Below are 17565 nucleotides of genomic sequence, written 5' to 3'. Positions count from 1 at the left end.
GTGTGGTACAATGGGGAAAATCTGAATTTGGAGTCAAAGGACCCATGTTTGTTTTTGTTTTTTGTTTTGTTTTGTTCTTTTGTGTGGGGCAATGAGGGTTAAGTGACTTGCCCAGGGTCACACAGCTGGTAAGTGTCAAGTGTCTGAGGCTGGATTTGAACTCAGGAACTCCTGAATCCAAGGCCAGTGCTTTATCCACTGCGCCACCTAGCTGCCCAAAGGACCCATGTTTGAATCCCAACTTTGCTGTCTTACCTATGTGAACTTGGGCAAACCTCTTAAAACTCCAAGCCTCAATTTCTTCATCTATGAGATGAAGTCGTTTGACTTGACATCTGAGGTTCCTTCTTGCTCTAAATCTATGACCGTGTTTTAAACCCAGAAAGATCCCAGTGTCTGGCAAAGGATTCCCTTTTCAATCACATTCACTGGCACTTGCTTTTGCATGTCTGCTCGACACTATTCCTATTCATCTGCTTTCTTCTTTTTTACAGGAACTTTTACTATATCACCATCCTTCGTGACCCTGTTTCCCGGTATTTGAGTGAATGGAGGCATGTTCAGAGAGGAGCAACATGGAAAGCCTCTTTGCACGTCTGTGACGGAAGGTCCCCAACTATCGAAGAGCTCCCCAGTTGTTACACAGGGGATGACTGGTCTGGCTGTTCTCTCAAGGAGTTTATGGACTGTCCTTACAATTTAGCCAATAATCGCCAAGTCCGTATGCTTTCTGATCTGAGTCTGGTTGGCTGTTATAATCTGTCTGTGATGCCGGAAGAGCAGAGAAACAAGGTTCTTCTAGACAGCGCCAAAGAGAACCTGAAATGCATGGCTTTCTTTGGGCTCACTGAGTTTCAAAGGAAGACTCAGTACCTGTTTGAGAAAACCTTCAACATGAATTTCATCTCGCCCTTTACACAGTATAACAACACAAGAGCTTCCAGCGTGGAAATAGATCAGCAGACTCAAAAGCGGATCGAAGCCCTCAACTTTTTAGACATGGAATTGTATGAGTACGCAAAAGACCTTTTCCTGCAAAGATATCAGTTTACAAGACAGAAGGATCACCAGGAAGCCCGGCGGAAGCGTCAAGAGCAACGGAAAATTCTGAAGACCAGGCATGCTCACAAGCACGATCAAACTGACAACGCGACTACTGATTACGTAGAGGACATCGAAAAATGGCGATAATCAGGAACGGGAACCTCGTCTCGAACCCCAAAGTACCAACGAAGACAAATTGAAATTTAGAAAGTGAAATACTCCAAACGTATTCTTCTTCCCTAAATGGGGAAGCAAAAACCGTTCAAATGTTGCCTCTGCAGATGCCTTTCAATTTCATGTTATACCATGCGTGGGTAAAACAATCTTAATGTGTAATTAAATTTTGGACTACTTATGAAATCGAAATGCCAAACCAAGCTCAACAGAAATTGATGCTTAGATATTTCAAGGAGTCCTTAAATTAGTTATGGATACAAAATGAAAAGACAAAATGTGACCCTTTAACTTATGCCTAAGAATTGGTATTTAAATTATTCATGATGCCACTCAATCTTGGACGCAAACATCTTTCCAGTGATAAACATGAACAAAAAGAACAGAATAAATAAATAAAAGGGAACATCTTTTTTTTCATTTTCTTCTGAATTTTTTAAAAAAGACTCTATTTGAATAAAACACCAAGTACTAGTGATGTTTGCCAAACGAAAGAAAATTCAAAATTTCTCTAAAAGATGGTAATTTGACAGATATAAATATTGGCTTTTAAAAATCAAAAAAGAAGAAGTCACGTGTCTTGTTACATAAAGAAATATTCAAAACGTCCAAATGTTTCTACCCACTGCTATTAAAGACTTTTAAACTGGATGTCTCTCATACTAAAAAAAAAAAAAAAAGACAAAAAAAAAAAGAAGAAGAGCAACAACAATGAAAGAAACGTCACTTTGCTGAACTGAACACCGATGTAAAGAACCGAAGGCCATCATTTTTAGGGCACTGTATTTTCAAGCATTCTGTAACGGTTTGAGTCCCACTCCCCATTCAGGAAAGGTTTCTTCAAATTGTGCTCATTTCTACCTGACCAACAGTCATCCTTCTGTGTTAAATACAAGCTACTGCCTGTGGTTTAAGATACCAGATTCCAATCAGGACTTTCATTTGCTGAAATGAAATGATCATATGGCTGTGTATATAGTGCTGCCCTTCTCTCCAAGTTCGTGAATAGGAATCAGTCCAGAACAGTGGCTGCTTTTCATCATCAAATGGAAATGAAACGAAACAACGCATTTGTTTTCAGTGTATTTTACTGGACAATGTCCAATCGAGCTAGTTATTTCTTGACTGTTAGTTTTGCATATTAGTAGGATCCTGGTGGCAGAGCAATGTGTCCATTACCCGAGGACCAGTTTAGTTTGAATTTGAAGAAGTTCGTCACCAGAGACCTGGCCACCAGGGGATTTTTTGTTTGTTTGTTTTTTGAGCCACAGAAACCTACCAAGATGGACTACTAAGTCATGGCAGAGGTTGATGAAGGAGGAACAGCACTGCTGAAATCATAGATCCTTGAAGTGAAGTCATCCCTTTTTAGCAGTCACAGATCACAATAATCATAAAACTACAAAGTGTTTTCATGTTTGTGAGCAGATCTATACTTATACAGTAGACTATACCTTCGGTACTTTGGGCAACCTGAAAAGAAGTGTTCTGCAGCTGAGCTTAGAGTAAATGCAAATAAATCACAGTTCTTAGAGATCACACAACTTGAGAAAAATAATGGAATGGTATACATCTCCATGCCAAAAAAGGGGAAGATATTGGTGTGAATTGAGTGAGGTCCTAAGTGTTCCATATTATCAAGTATTTGTAATTGTTGGAATTTCCCCTTTTACATGCTTTGTTACATTTTTAAGATTTATGCTGGCTGACTAACCCTCTTGTTATTGATATTGGAGAGTAATAGGAGACTAGAAATGATACCTGTATTTTCAATGGCTGGGGGTGGGGGGGTGACTAGAAGGTAATAAGACTGACGGTTTAACAAACAGATCAGAACTTCTGAATGAATATTGTCCTTTAGAGAAGGCCCCTTGGAAGGGTTTTTTTTTTTTTCCACTAATTGCAAAGAGGTTTAGCAGCACTCATAGCTTTGTTTTGGATCACCTCCATGGTGGCAAATCATTTGTCTTTGGAGGATGGAGTTAATTTTTGGAAACAGCCAAAAGTCATTGACAATCAAATCTAGGGAATAAGACACATGATCATATTGGGGATGAATCTTTTGAACCCCCTAAAAAGTGTGGCTCTAAAACAGTGAGATGGATTTTCTCTTTCGAATAGCAGTTCCCAAAGAGAAGTCCGAGAAATAAGCTCAACACTGACTGCTACACAAGTGTAGCTTTCAACGGGGACTGCTTACAAAAGGGCAACACTCACTTGATGCTAGGTGGTGTAGTGAAAATTGCCCTGAATTTGTAATCAAAGGGTCCGGATTTGAATTCCGGCTCTATTTCCTAGCTACGGGAGGCAGCGTTGCACAGTGGACAGACCACTGACTCTAGGATCAGAGGTTTAGGGTTCAAATCCCATCTCTGATGCCTATTACCTGTGTGACCTTGGGCAAGTCACTTAACCTCCCTGGGCCTCAATTTTCTCATCTGTAAAACAAAGAGATTGAGTGAGATGACTTCTGAGGTCTTTTCTAGCTCAAGATCCATGATCCTATGATCATATGATCTGGGGATCTTCCCCTCTCTGGGCCAAAGTTTCCCCCTCTATAAAATAAAGGGGGTTGGATGAGATTAAATCTGAGGTCCGTCCCACCTCTAAATCATCTGACTCATTTGGTTGTGTAAGTTTGGGTCTATTTATTTCCATCAGTCTTGTTATTTTCTGATCACCATGCATCCACTTATTGCTTGCGCTGTTTTCATCAGTGATATTCTGTCAAAAAATTGGACAAGAAACAGAAAAATGGGCTTTAAACTTCCTTTCTATTGCTTTGTGCTTGTGTCAGCATAGCTAAAAGGCTCTGTTATGTGTGATGTAGTATTGTAGTCCCAGGATGCCGAGAACTGACCAATGGGAAGAGTGGACCAAAATGAAACCCACTCCAAAGTCAAAGGAAGATGTTCAACGGGTAGAGCAAGAATTTTCCCATGAAGATTCCATGTACCAGGATGGCGGTATTTTACCCAGGTTGGAGTCCTTGAAGATGGAAATGTTTGCTTTGAAAAGAGAGAGGCAAGGTCATAAATGGGACAAAACTTGAGCCTGTTGCTAAGGATGTGTATTGTGTTAATGCTGTGGTGTGCATGGTTTATAACAATTTGATATGTTTTCTTTGTCTAGCCTGTTTATTGTATATATGGGGATGTCTGAATATAAGGATACAGGTTTCTCATCATCATAGAAATCCTCTTGGTTTTCTTTGTAGACATCCATCCAGTTATGTAGATTTACAAACCATTCCAATGATTTTGATTGTGTAACGTAATAATAGAAGTGAAATAAAATTTAACTGCATTCTTTGGTGTCATTATTTCGGGTATTTTTGGCCACTAAAAACTGCGGCACAGCAAAGTATAGACCTCTCAAGCAATGCCATTTTTTTCAGGGCTGTAGCAAGACACCATCTTCATCCTCATAGTCTTGGGTTCATTGGGAGGGAAATCAGAGATTATCTCATCCAGCCCCCTTCATTTTACAGAGGAGAAAATGTAGGCCCAATGAAAGGAACATCCCCAGACTTAGGATTTCATTGATGAGGAAAGCTTCTGATGCCACTAATGGAGAGCACCCTTTGCCTGTTATTCATAGTCTTTTTTTTTGTGGGGCAATGGGGGTTAAGTGACTTGCCCAGGGTCACACAGCTAGTAAGTGTCAAGTGTCTGAGGCCAGATTTGAACTCAGGTACTCCTGAATCCAGGGCCGGTGCTTTATCCACTGCAGTGCCACCTAGCTGCCCCTGTTATTCGTAGTCTTAAAGGGTTGCATAGAGCTCTAAGAAATTAAATAACTCAAAGAAAAAGAAATTAAATAACTCACTCAGGGTCACATAGCTAATATGTATCAGAGGCAGGTTTTCCTGACCCCAAGGCCAGCTTCCAAGCCTTTGCATCACCCTGTCTCCCCACCCCTGTCTCCCCACCCCTGTCATAATACTTTACATTTATATGGTACTTTAAGGCTTGCCAACCACTTTGCAGCCATTATATTTCGTATAATCTGTGGGCTTGAATACAGTCTCTGCCACTTGAGTAAATCACTGGCCTCAGTTTCCTCATATGTAAGTTGCAGGTGTTGGATCAGATGCTCTGAAGTCTATTCCTCTGTTGTGGAGGTGTGCCAGGTGTTATTATTCTAATATTACACATAAGGAAACAGGCTAAGAGAAAGGAAATGACTTGCCCAGGGTCACACCTCTAAGTGTCAGAGAAAGGATTCAAAACCAGGTCTCTTCTGGGTCCAAGTCCATTGCTCTTTCCTCTGTATCACACTGCCTCTGGGTACAGAAGTGGGACAGCCCATTCTCTCCCTTCATCAGCTATACCTCTTTTTAACTCTTTAAATCCTCTTTAAGACATACCATTTCATCTTATTGTTTAACACAGCTAGCTACCTGTGAAAGACAGAGTTTGTCCAGAGTAGCCAATTTTTAAAAAAATCTTTTCTATCCAAGGGAAGACAGAAAGAAATAAAAATAGCTTTGCCATCCCTTCTACACACAGAGATGAAAGTGAATCCTTGTTGGAAAAGGACTTCAGATAATATCTAGTTATCTAGCCGAAGCCCAAAGAAGAACCTGTTCTCCATCATAGCTAACAAGTAGTCATCCAGATTGTTTTGAAAACCTCTGGTGACAGGCACCCCCTGACAGTCTGAGGCATTGGCTTCTAACTGGGGACAACTCTAGGCCATCAGATCATAGATAGGGAACCAGAAGGGACTTGAAATGTCCTTTAGTACATCCCTCCATTTTACAGATGAGGACACTGAGGCCTGTCGAGGTTAATGACTTGTCCATGGTCACATATCCAGTTAGTGGCAGAGCCAAGTTTGAAAATTTTTAGTTCATTTCATGTTGGATTGAACCTGAATCTGTCTCTCAGCCTCTAGAATTATTTTGTAAAATGTTTTCTAATTACGTTGAAGTTTTCAGGTTCAGGCTTATCTTGCAGTTTTCTGAAGAGACTGTTGTGTTCAATTCCCCTAAATCAAATGGCTTTTAAAAAGAAAAGAGGGGCAGCTAGGTGGCACAGTGGATAGAGCACTGGCCCTGGATTCAGGAGGACCTGAGTTCAAATCTGGCCTCAGACACTTAACACTCACTAGCTGTGTGACCTTGGGCAAGTCACTTAACCCTCATTGCCCCCACCAAAAAAAAAAAAAAAGAAAACCATAAAATCTGCTGTCATTCCTATTTTTGTAAAGAATTTTCGATTGCAAAGTTTCATCACTTAATCAAAGATTGAATGGACAACCTAAATCCTGTATTGATATCCTGAATCAATCAGTAATAATGTATTAAATGCACAAAATCGTATGCAGAAGATACAAAGACAAAAGTGACTAGTTCCGAACTTCAGGGAACTTGCCATCTAACCAGGGGAAACCATATATACATATATATGAGAAATAAGCATTTATTAAGCACCTGCCATGTGCCAGGTACTATTCTAAGCATTTTACAAATATCTTATTTGATTCTCACAACAACCTTGGGAGGCAGGTGCTATATAGGTACGCCCACTCATGCGCGCATGCACGCGCGCGCGTGCGCGCACACACACACACACAATAGATGCATGATGATTTTTGGGAGAAGGTACTAACAACTTCATGCTGAAGGCAATAACTCAGCTGAGTTTTGATAGAAAATTAAGGATTCAGGGGCAGCTAAGTGGCGCAGTGTCTAAAGCACCAGCCCTGGATTCAGGAGGACCTGAGTTCAAATCTGGCCTCAGACACTTAACAATTACTAGCTGTGTGACCCTGGGCAAGTCACTTAACCCCAATTGCCTCATCAAAAGAAAAGAAAAGAAAGGGGCAGCTAGGTGTCGCTTCAGTGGATAAAACGGTGGCCCTGGATTCAGGAGGACCTGAGTTAAAATCTGGCCTCAGACACTTAACACTCACTAGCTGTGTGACCTTGGGCAAGTCACTTAACCCTCATTGCCCCCACCAAAAAAAAAAGAAAAGAAAATCATAAAATCTGCTGTCATTCCTATTTTTGTAAAGAATTTTCGATTGCAAAGTTTCATCACTTAATCAAAGATTGAATGGACAACCTAAATCCTGTATTGATATCCTGAATCAATCAGTAATAATGTATTAAATGCACAAAATCGTATGCAGAAGATACAAAGACAAAAGTGACTAGTTCTGAACTTCAGGGAACTTGCCATCTAACCAGGGGAAACCATATATACATATATATGAGAAATAAGCATTTATTAAGCACCTGCCATGTGCCAGGTACTATTCTAAGCATTTTACAAATATCTTATTTGATCCTCACAACAACCTTGGGAGGCAGGTGCTATATAGGTACGCCCACTCATGCGCGCATGCACGCGCGCGCGCGCGCGCACACACACACACACACAATAGATGCATGATGATTTTTGGGAGAAGGTACTAACAACTTCATGCTGAAGGCAATAACTCAGCTGAGTTTTGATAGAAAATTAAGGATTCAGGGGCAGCTAAGTGGCGCAGTGTCTAAAGCACCAGCCCTGGATTCAGGAGGACCTGAGTTCAAATTTGGCCTCAGACACTTGACACTTACTAGCTGTGTGACCCTGGGCAAGTCACTTAACCCTCATTGCCCCACCAAAAAATAAAAATAAGGATTCTAAGAGATGGAGTTATGGATGGACTGCATGGAGGAGAGCCAGTACAAAGTCATGGAGGTAGGAAGTGGAGTTCTATGTATGAGGAATGGTAAGAAGGCCATTTTAACTGGACCAGTGTGTGCGTGTGTATGTGTAGGTAATGTGTAGTAAACCTAGAAAATTGAGTTGAATCCTGGTGGAAAGACATTTTAAATGCCAAAGAAGAACTTACATTTGGTCCAAGAGGTAAGAGGGAGCCACTGATATTAATGGAGTAGGGGGTGACACAGTGTGCCCTGAGCCTCACAATATACTATAATCACTTCAACTTCATGGAGGACTGATAAGAATGGGAAGAGACAAAGCAGGGCTACCGATTAGGAGTCTGTTGTAGTAGTCTAGGCTAGAGGTGATAGGCCCCAGATATAACCAGTGAGAAGAGGACATATCTGAGATTGTAGAATTCGAAACAAGATTTGAAAAACAAATGAATATGTCAGGGGAAGAGTTAAAAGTTAAGGGCGAAACTGAAGTTATGAATCTTGGTGACTAGAAGGACAGTGCCTTGGACAGAAATCCCAAAGTTCAGTACAAGAAAAAGTGCAGGGAAAAGATGATTAATGTTTTGGACAGGTTGGGTTTGAGATGCCTATATAAACAATTGGGCATATATAACCTATATCAGATTGCTTGCTGTCTTGGGAAGGAGGGGAGAAAAATTCGAAACTAGAAATCTTATAAAAACAAATGTTGAAAACTATCTCAACATGTAACTATGATAAGCAATTGGGAGACTGACTCTCAGAGAAACTAGTACTTGATAAATGGAGCTGTCATCAGCATAGAAATGATGATTTAAACCCACAGTAGCTAAGGAGGTCACCATGGGGGTGAGTGTAGAAAGGAGAGGGGACCAGAGCATTGACTTGGGTTCCACCCACAATTGGGGGCTGACTATGGCTGATCATCCAGCAGAAGAGACTGAGGAGTCTGGGAAGAGGAGAAACAACAGAAGAGCTGTGTCACAAAAATCTCAAGAAGACAGAATATCCAGGAGGATGGGGTGATCAATATTGTCAGATGCTGCTGAGAGCTCAATAAGGATGAGAACTGAGAAAAGGCCATCTTCTTTGGCAATTAAGAGATCATGAGCAGCCTTGTAGAGAGCAGTTTCACTTGAGTGATGAGGTCAGAAGTTGGTGTGCATAAGTCTGAGGAGGGACTGAGAGAAGTGGAAGTGGAAGAAATGAGTGCGGATAGCCTTTTCTAGGAGTTTAGCTAAGAAAGTAGAAAAATATAGAACAGGGATGGTAATCTAGTGATTTTTTTCAAGAATGAAAGAGACTTGGGAATGTTTGTAGCAGCAGGGAAGGACACAGTAGGTAGAGACTGAAGAGAAAAGAGAGAAAAGATGATGGGGGAGGCAATGCACTGGAGAAGAAAGGAGAGGATGGGATCAAGGATAAATGTGGAGGGGTTGGCCTTAAGAAGAGCCCCCTCTCCATTAGAGACTAGAGTAAAACAAGAGAGAATGGGGGGAGGGTCATGTAAAGGGGCTGTAAAATGAAGAGAAAAGGAGAAGGAGGCAGCCATAAGGAATGGCCTCTGCATTCTTATTAAAAGTGAAGTCATGGGGGCAGCTAGGTGGCGCAGTGGATAAAGCACTGGCCTTGGATTCAGGAGGACGTGAGTTCAAATCCGACCTCAGACACTTGACACTAGCTGTGTGACCCTGGGCAAGTCACTTAACCCCCATTGACCTGCAAAAAAAAAAAAGTGAAGTCATAGGGACAAGTAGGTGGTGTTACATTGGACAAAGCACCAGCCCTAGAGTCAGGAGGACCTGAGATCAAATCCGGCCACAGACACTTGCTTAGCTGCCTGACCCTGGGCAAGTCACTTAACCCCAACTGCCTCCAAAAATAGAAATTTAAAAATTACAAAACAAAGAAACAAAGGTGAAATCATCAACCAAGTGGTGAGAGCAGGAAGGGATAAAAGACTTGAAAAAACATTTGGTTCAGCCTCTGTCAGAATTGGGAGAATCAACTGGGGAGGTATAAGTGTTGCCTTGTCTATGAGATTGGGTAGATTCTTTATGGGGATTGTAGGAGAAAATATGGAAAAGGACACGGGATAAGGTGAAGGAAGTGGCCAGGTGTGGTGTCTACACTGGTGGTAGGTCTACACTGTGATGCAGCCACTGATCCATCAGTGTATGAAATCTTTTCTGTTATGTGTCCATCACCAAGACAGATACCTGAGCAAGAGAAATCATATTCCTTGCCTTGAAACAGTTGGGGGTGATAAGAACATAACACTGTAAGCCCATGAAACAATTAGCAAGCAATAAAAGGGAGAGCTACAGAATCAAGATACAATTATGTACGCCACAGGTATACTCCAAATAAGCTGATTAGAGGGAGCAGAGCATTTTCCTTTCTCAAATCAAGAAATTGGATTCGATGGTTTCTAAGGTTTCTTCCAATTCTAAATCCTGTGGTCTATTCATCAATTTAATGAAAAATGCAATACTAGACAAAACAATGTCACAAGGGACAGTTAATTCCATAGGAACAATGTTTCTGCACACACAGAAAATGGCAAGCCAACGTCAGTGGAGTTAACACCTCTCTCTGGAGCTTGAGCCCTAATCTAGATGGGAACTGACCATCTGCTTGGCAACCACATAAGTGACATCACGATAGGGTTTCTTGATGTTCCCCTAGGGACTGATTATAATACATTAATGGTATTATTGTAAAGCAGTGATAATCAAGGGAGCATTATGACAAGGTATGCCTGTTGGTTATAACATCAAGTTCTGAATTGTGATGTTTAAATGAGATTAGAGGGGACATAGAGGTGCTCCTCTAAAAAAATCAAGTCAGAATTCCAAATTTACAGAAGCGATAGAAGAGATAGAGACCTGATATGTTTCACAATAGTGAAGCCCAGAAAATAATTGCCACCTTCACCTCATCTTCATAAGAGTAGGAAAAGTGATTGAACATATTTATAAAAATACATAAAATAAATATATAAAAACAGATTTATAAGTATAAGTAGAAGGGGGAAATCTACAAAACTGACCAATATATCAGAAAAAAATCTTTCATTATATACAGAGTCCTATAGCCTTGGTCCCTCACCTCAGCAAAGATGCAGGGGAGTTATCTTTTCATACCTCTTCTTTGGGGCCAACCTCAGTCACTATAATTTTGCAGCATTCAGTTTCAATTATTTTGTTATTGTTCTTTCCATTTACATCATTCTAGTCCTTTGGTATATTATTTTCCTGGCTTTACTTGCTCCCCTCAGTATCAGCTCAGGCCAGTTTTCCCATGCTTCTCTATATTCATCCTATTCATAGTTTCTGACAGTACAGTAATATTCCATTACATCTATGTACCATAGCTTTTTTAGCCACTCAGTAAGCCAATAAGCATTTATTAAGTACTTCCTCAGTTGATGAGCAACTACTTTATTTTCAGAGCTTTAATGCCACAAAAAGTACTGATGTAAATATTTTGGAGGGTATGTGGTCAGTCTCCCTTTTTATCTTTGACCTTTTTCATCTGTTTTCCTAGCAATGAGATCTCTCATCAGAGAGTGTGGACATTCCATTTATTCTTAAGTATTTTTTTTCAACAAATATTTATTTTATTTTCCATTTACATGTAAGGGTAGTTTTCAACATTCATTTTCATAAGATTTAGAGTTCCAAATTTTTCTCCCTCCCTCCCTCCCTTCCCTCCCTCCCTTCCCTCCCCCCTCCACAAGATCGCAATCAGGTTATATATGTACAATCCACAAGTGTTCTTTTTATCAGTTCTTTCTATAGCAGTGCATAGTATGCTTCCTCATTAGTTCCTTGGGATTGTCCTGGATCATTGTACTGCTGAGAGTAGCTAAGTCATTCACAATTACTCATTGAACAATACTGCTGTCACTATGCACAATGTCCTCTCAGTTCTGCTCACTTCACCATACTTTGATGTTCATTAGTCTTTCAAGGTTTTTCGGGAATCATCCTGTTTGTCATTTCCTGTAGCACAAGTCCATTCCACTACAATCATATAACACAGCTTTTCCATCATTCCTCAATTGATGGACATTCCCTTGATTCTCAATTCTTAGCCTCCACCAAGAGTTGCTATAAATATTTTTTGTACAATTTTCCCCCCTTTTCTCTCTTTCATGATTACTATTGTTAATGGTTTCCCTTCCATCCTATTCCCTTCCCCATGATATTTATTCTATTATCCATCTTCTTTCATTCTATGACTCTTCAAAAGGGATTTGCTTCTGTCTGTCCTCTCCCCCACTCTGCCCTTCCTTCTTTTGCCCCTCTCTCTTTATCCCCTTCCCCTCCTATTTTCCTGCAGGGTTAGAGAGATTACTCCACCCAATTGAGTGTGTACATTATTCCCTCCTTGAGCCAATTCTTTTTTTTTTTTAATGTATAAGGTATTTTATTTTTTCCGTTACATGTAAAGATAGTTCTCAACTTTTGTTTATACAAGCTTTACAATTTCAGATTTTTCTCCCTCCCTCCCCTCCCTCCCCCCTCCCCTAGACAGCAGTTAATCTGATATAGGTTATATCTATATATCTCTATACATATAGATATAGATATATACACACACATATATATACACATAATAACATTAATCCTATTTCTGCATTAATCCTGTTACAAGAGAAAAAATCAGAGCAGTGATGCAAAACCTCAAAATAGAAAAAAAAAACAACAGCACCCAAAACAAAAGAAATAATATGGTTCGATCAGCATCTATACTCCACAGTTCTTTCTTTTTTTTCTTGGATTTGGAGATCCTCTTCTATCATGAGTTCCCTGGAACTCTTCTGTACCATTGCATTGGTGAGAAGAATATAGTCCATCACAGTAGGTCAACACTCAATGTTGATGATATTGTGTACAATGTTCTTCTGGTTCTGCTCATCTCACTCATCATCAGTCCTTGAGCCAATTCTAATGAGATTGAAGTCTTTGAGCCAATTCTGATGAGTGTTAGGCTCATTTACTGCCCAGATTAAATAGATTACTCCACACAGTTGGGTGTGTCTATTAGTCCCTCCTTGAGGCAGCTCTGATGAGTTTAAGATCTTTGAGCCTTTTCTGATGAGTGTAAAATTCATTTACTGCCCTGCTCCTCTCCCATCTCTTTCCCCACTCCATAAGCCTTTTCCTGTTACTTTCATGTAGGATTTCACTTCTTCCCTTCCCCCTCCCCCAGTGAATTCCTTTCACCCCTCAATTTAACCCTTAACATGTTATCATCTAGCTAAGTGACACAGTGGACAAATCATCACCCCTGGAACCAGGGGGATCCCAGACAAAACCTGGTCTCAGACACAAGACAGTCATCCACTGTATGACCCCAGGTATGTCCCCCAGCTCCAATTTTTTTTTTATGGTTCTCTAGGGTCTTGTATTTGAAAGTCAAATTTGCCATTCAGTTCATGTCTTTTCATCACAAATATCTGAAAGTCTTCTTTTTCATTAAAGTCCCATTTTTTCCACTGAAAGATAATGCTGAGTTTTGCTGGGTAGGTGATTCTTGGTTGTAATCCCATTTCCTTTGCCCTTTGGAATATCATATTCCATGCCCTCCGGTCCTTTAATGTAGAAGCTGATAGATCTTGTGCTATCCTGACTGGGGCTCCACAGTACTTGAATTCTTTCTTTTTGGCAGTTTGCAATATTTTCTCCTTGATCTGAGAGCTCTGGAATTTGGCTATAATATTCCTAGGAGTTTTCTTTTGGGGATCTCTTTCTGGAGGTGATCGGTGGATTCTTTCAATTTCTATTTTAGCTTCTTCTTCTAGAATTTCAGGGCAATTTTCCCTGAGAATATCTTGGAAGATGGTGTCTAAGCTCTTTCCTTGATCGTGGTTTTCAGGTAGACCAATCATTTTCAAATTATCTCTCCTGGACCTATTTTCCAGGTCAGCAGTTTTTCCCAGAAGATATTTCACATTGCCCTCTATTTTTTTTATTCATTTTGGATTTGCTTTATTGTGTCTTGGTTTCTCATAAAGTCACTGGCTTCCATTTGTTCAATCCTAATTCTTAGGCAATTATTTTCATCAGAGAGCTTTTGTACCTCCTTTTCCATTTGACTTTTCAAGCTGTTGACTTTTTTCTCATGTCTTTCCTGCATCACCCTCATTTCTCTTTCCATTTTTTCCTCTACCTCTCTAATTTTATCTTCAAAGTCCTTTTTGAGCACCTCTATGGCCTGAGACCAATTCGTATTTTTCTTGGAAGCTTTAGATATAGGGGCCCTGATGTTGACATCTTTCTCTGAGGGTGCCCCTTGGTCTTCCTTGTTACTGAAGAAACGTTCTATGGTCCTCACCTTTCTCTGTCGGCTCATCTTGCCTTTCTTTTACTTGACTTTTAGCTCCTTAAAGTGGGGCACTGTTTCCAGGCTGCAGTATTCCAAGCTTAAGATGTCCCAGGTGGTATGATTTAAGGAGAATTAGGTTCTTCCCTTGCCCGGCCTGTTTCCTGGTCCTAGATGACCCCAGACCAACTTGCCAATCAACCAGCTTTGTGTGTTGTGGTTGTTAGCTCTGACGAGCCTGTGCCCCTCCCCAACCTGGGCCACTTCTACTCGAGCCTACCATCTGGTTCTCAGCAGGGGTGTAAAATCCAAGTTCTGCCTTAGCACCAGAATAGACCCCTGTAGTCTTCCCCCTGCCCAGGGCTCAGCCTACTCACCAGACTGTGAGCTTAGTTCCAGACAACACTGGCACTTCAGTTGATTCAGAGGCTCTGGGGGTCTCCTTCTCTGGTGGGGACTTCCTGAGACTGGATCTGTGTCAGGGTGACTGTGGGGTTGGGCCCGACTCCTGTATCAGCACAGCAGCTCCCTCCTTCTGACCTTCCAAGCCATTCTTGGTTAGAAGATGATTTCAGCACATTTTTCTGTGAGTTTTGCTGCTATTCTTAAGTATTTTTTGAGGAGAAGTGTTCCACCTTATTATTATCCTCATTAAGACTCAACTGAAATCTCAGCTATTGAGTCGAGAACTCACTATTTGACAAAAACTATTGGGAAAATTGGAAAGTAATCTGATAGAAACTAGGTATCGACCAACATTTCACATCGTATACCAAGATGAGCTCAAAATGGAAGAAATTATCTGTCAGATCTAAGGAGAGGTTATGTTCATGACCAAAAAATAAAGAGGTTAAAAGGAGGCAAAATGGAAAATTTTGATTATGTAAAATTCAAAAAGGTTTATACAAATGAAACCAATGCAAATAAAATTAGCAGAAAAAAATAAAACAGGAAATATGCCCCAAAGACTTTTTTTTTAGTGAGGTAACTGGGGTTAAGTGACTTGCCCAGGGTCACACAGCTAGCTAGTAAGTGTTAAGTGTCTGAGGCTGGATTTGAACTCAGGTACTCCTGACTCCAGGGCCAGTGCTCTATCTACTGCACCATCTAGGTGCCCCCTTTTTTCCCCAAAAGACTTTAAAACTGTGCATACCCTTTCACCCAGCAATACCACTACTAGGTCTATATCCCAAAGCTATCATAAAAAGGGAAATGGACCCACATATACAAAAATATTCAAAGCTGCTCTTTTTGTGGTAACAAAGAATTGGAAATTCAGGGGATGCCCATCAATTGGGGAATGGCTAAACAAGTTGTGGCATATGATTGTAATGGAATACTATTGTGCTGTGGAAAATGATAAGCAGGTGGATTTGAGAAAAACCTGAAAAGACTTACATGAATTGATGCTGAGTGAAATGAGCAGAACCAAGAGAACATTGTACACAGTATCAACAACATAGTGTGATGATCAAATGTGATAGACTTCACTCTTCTCAGTAATACAATGGTCCAAGACAATGCCCCAGTCTAGTCCATCCTCCATTCAGCTGCCAAAGTGCTTTTCCAAAAGCACAGGTCTGACTGTGTCCCCCCACTCAATAAATTTCAGTGCTTCCTTATTACCTCCAGGATGAAATATTTGTTTTTGTTGTCCAGTTGTGTCCACCCCTTTAAATAAGGGTCATGGAAAGACAGACCAGAAATTAATTGGAAACTAAATAATCTCATGCTAAAGAATGAGTGGGTTGGGGGCAGCTAGGTAGTGCAGTGGATAAAGCACCGGCCCCAGATTCAGGAGGACCTGAGTTCAAATCTGGCCTCAGACACTTGACATTTACTAGCTGTGTGACCCTGGGCAAGTCACTTAACCCCATTGCCCCACAAAAACAAAACAAAACAAAACAAAACAAAACACCAAAAGAATGAGTGGGTCAAACAACAAATCATAGAAACAATCAATGATTTCATCAAAGAGAATGATAATAATGAGACAACATACCAAAACTTATGGGATGTAGCCAAAGCAGTTCTTAGGGGAAATTGTATATCTTTAAATGCTTATGTGAATAAAATAAGAGAAAGAGGAGCTCAATGAAGTGAGCTTGCAACTTAAAAAGCTAGAAAAAGAACAAATTAAAAATCCCCAATTAAATACCAAATTAGAAATTCTGAAAATCAAAAGGAGAATTAAAAGTAAGAAAAAATTGAAAGACAATTATTGAATTAATAAATAAAACAAAGCTGGTTTTATGGAAAGAATAAAATATATAAATCTTAGGTTAAGTAGATTAAAAAAAAGAACACCAAATTACCAGTATCAAAAATGAAAAGGGTGAATTTACCACCAATGAAGAGGAAATTAAAGTAAGGAAATTGGGGCTTTAAAAAGATAGGTTTTTGTTTCAGGGAGTAACTTAAGATCAGTAAAAGTGGTAAGAAGTTTCCCAAATGCCACCCAGCCTGCTCTCTTCCTTTTTTTTAAAGAGGCATTCTGGGTTAAGCTGCCCTTTTGCTCTCTTCCTGCTATGCAGTTCTTAAACTAGTTTATCCATCATCTCTCTGCAGAATCGAAGAAACATGTAATGATGACCCTGCTCAATTGGCTATCCATCCATCTGTCATAGTCTGGACAAGAATAATTCTTTATCCACTTGGGGTTTTTTATACACACACATATACATACATACATGTAGAGACAGATATAGCCTAGTCAATATGAAAAACTGAAAATACTTTATAGTAGTTATCTTTTATTATTTCATAGATATGGAATGAAAGACATACTTTCCTATTTTCTTTTTTTTTACAGGGCAGTGAGGGTTAAGTGACTTGCCCAGGGTCACATAGCTAGTAAGTGTCAAGTGTCTGAAGCTGGATTTGAACAAAGGTCCTCCTGAATCTGGGGCCAGTTTTTTGTCCACTGTGCCACCTAGCTGCCCCCTTCCTATTTTCTTAATTTCCAAATGTTTTCTTAACTTAGACCAAATTAGGCCCAAGAATGAAAATACCTATTAAAGAAATGAATTCTATTCAATATTGAATTATTATTTCAATAGCCTCCAATAACTCAAAGAACTTAAATACTTCCACCATTTCAATGGTGTGATTTCTTTGAAATTCCAAATGAGTAAGAATGAATTTCTTCAATGCTTTGCCTTCACACTCGAAATGTATTCGAGTTGTTATTCTTGAGTATGAAGGAAGAATGATTTTTGGATTTCAGGTCTTCTTGGAAATCAATGAAGACTGGATACTGATACTTAGAGTATCAGCCAGACAATGATCCAGAAATTTGAGATATGGTTTCTTGAGATCAATTTGTAAAACTCCTTTTTCTTTCTTTCTTTTTTTTT

The 17565-nt window shown here is 40.0% G+C and overlaps 1 protein-coding gene across 1 annotated transcript in view; it reads left to right on the top strand.

Moving 5' to 3' along the window:
* Positions 1-1949, top strand: part of HS6ST2 (heparan sulfate 6-O-sulfotransferase 2) — a 261877-nt gene extending 259928 nt beyond the window's left edge. The window contains exon 2 of the mRNA XM_043974860.1: positions 495-1949. Within this exon, the coding sequence (XP_043830795.1) occupies positions 495-1191 (697 nt within the window). The 3' untranslated portion in view covers positions 1192-1949. The remainder of the gene's footprint in view (positions 1-494) is intronic.
* The last annotated feature ends 15616 nt before the right edge of the window (positions 1950-17565 follow it).

Source organism: Dromiciops gliroides, chromosome X (genome assembly GCF_019393635.1).
Source record: "Dromiciops gliroides isolate mDroGli1 chromosome X, mDroGli1.pri, whole genome shotgun sequence".
In the NCBI taxonomy this organism is placed as follows: domain Eukaryota; kingdom Metazoa; phylum Chordata; class Mammalia; order Microbiotheria; family Microbiotheriidae; genus Dromiciops; species Dromiciops gliroides.
The sequence above is the reverse complement of the archived record's forward strand: the minus strand, read 5'-3'. Positions and strand labels throughout refer to the sequence as shown.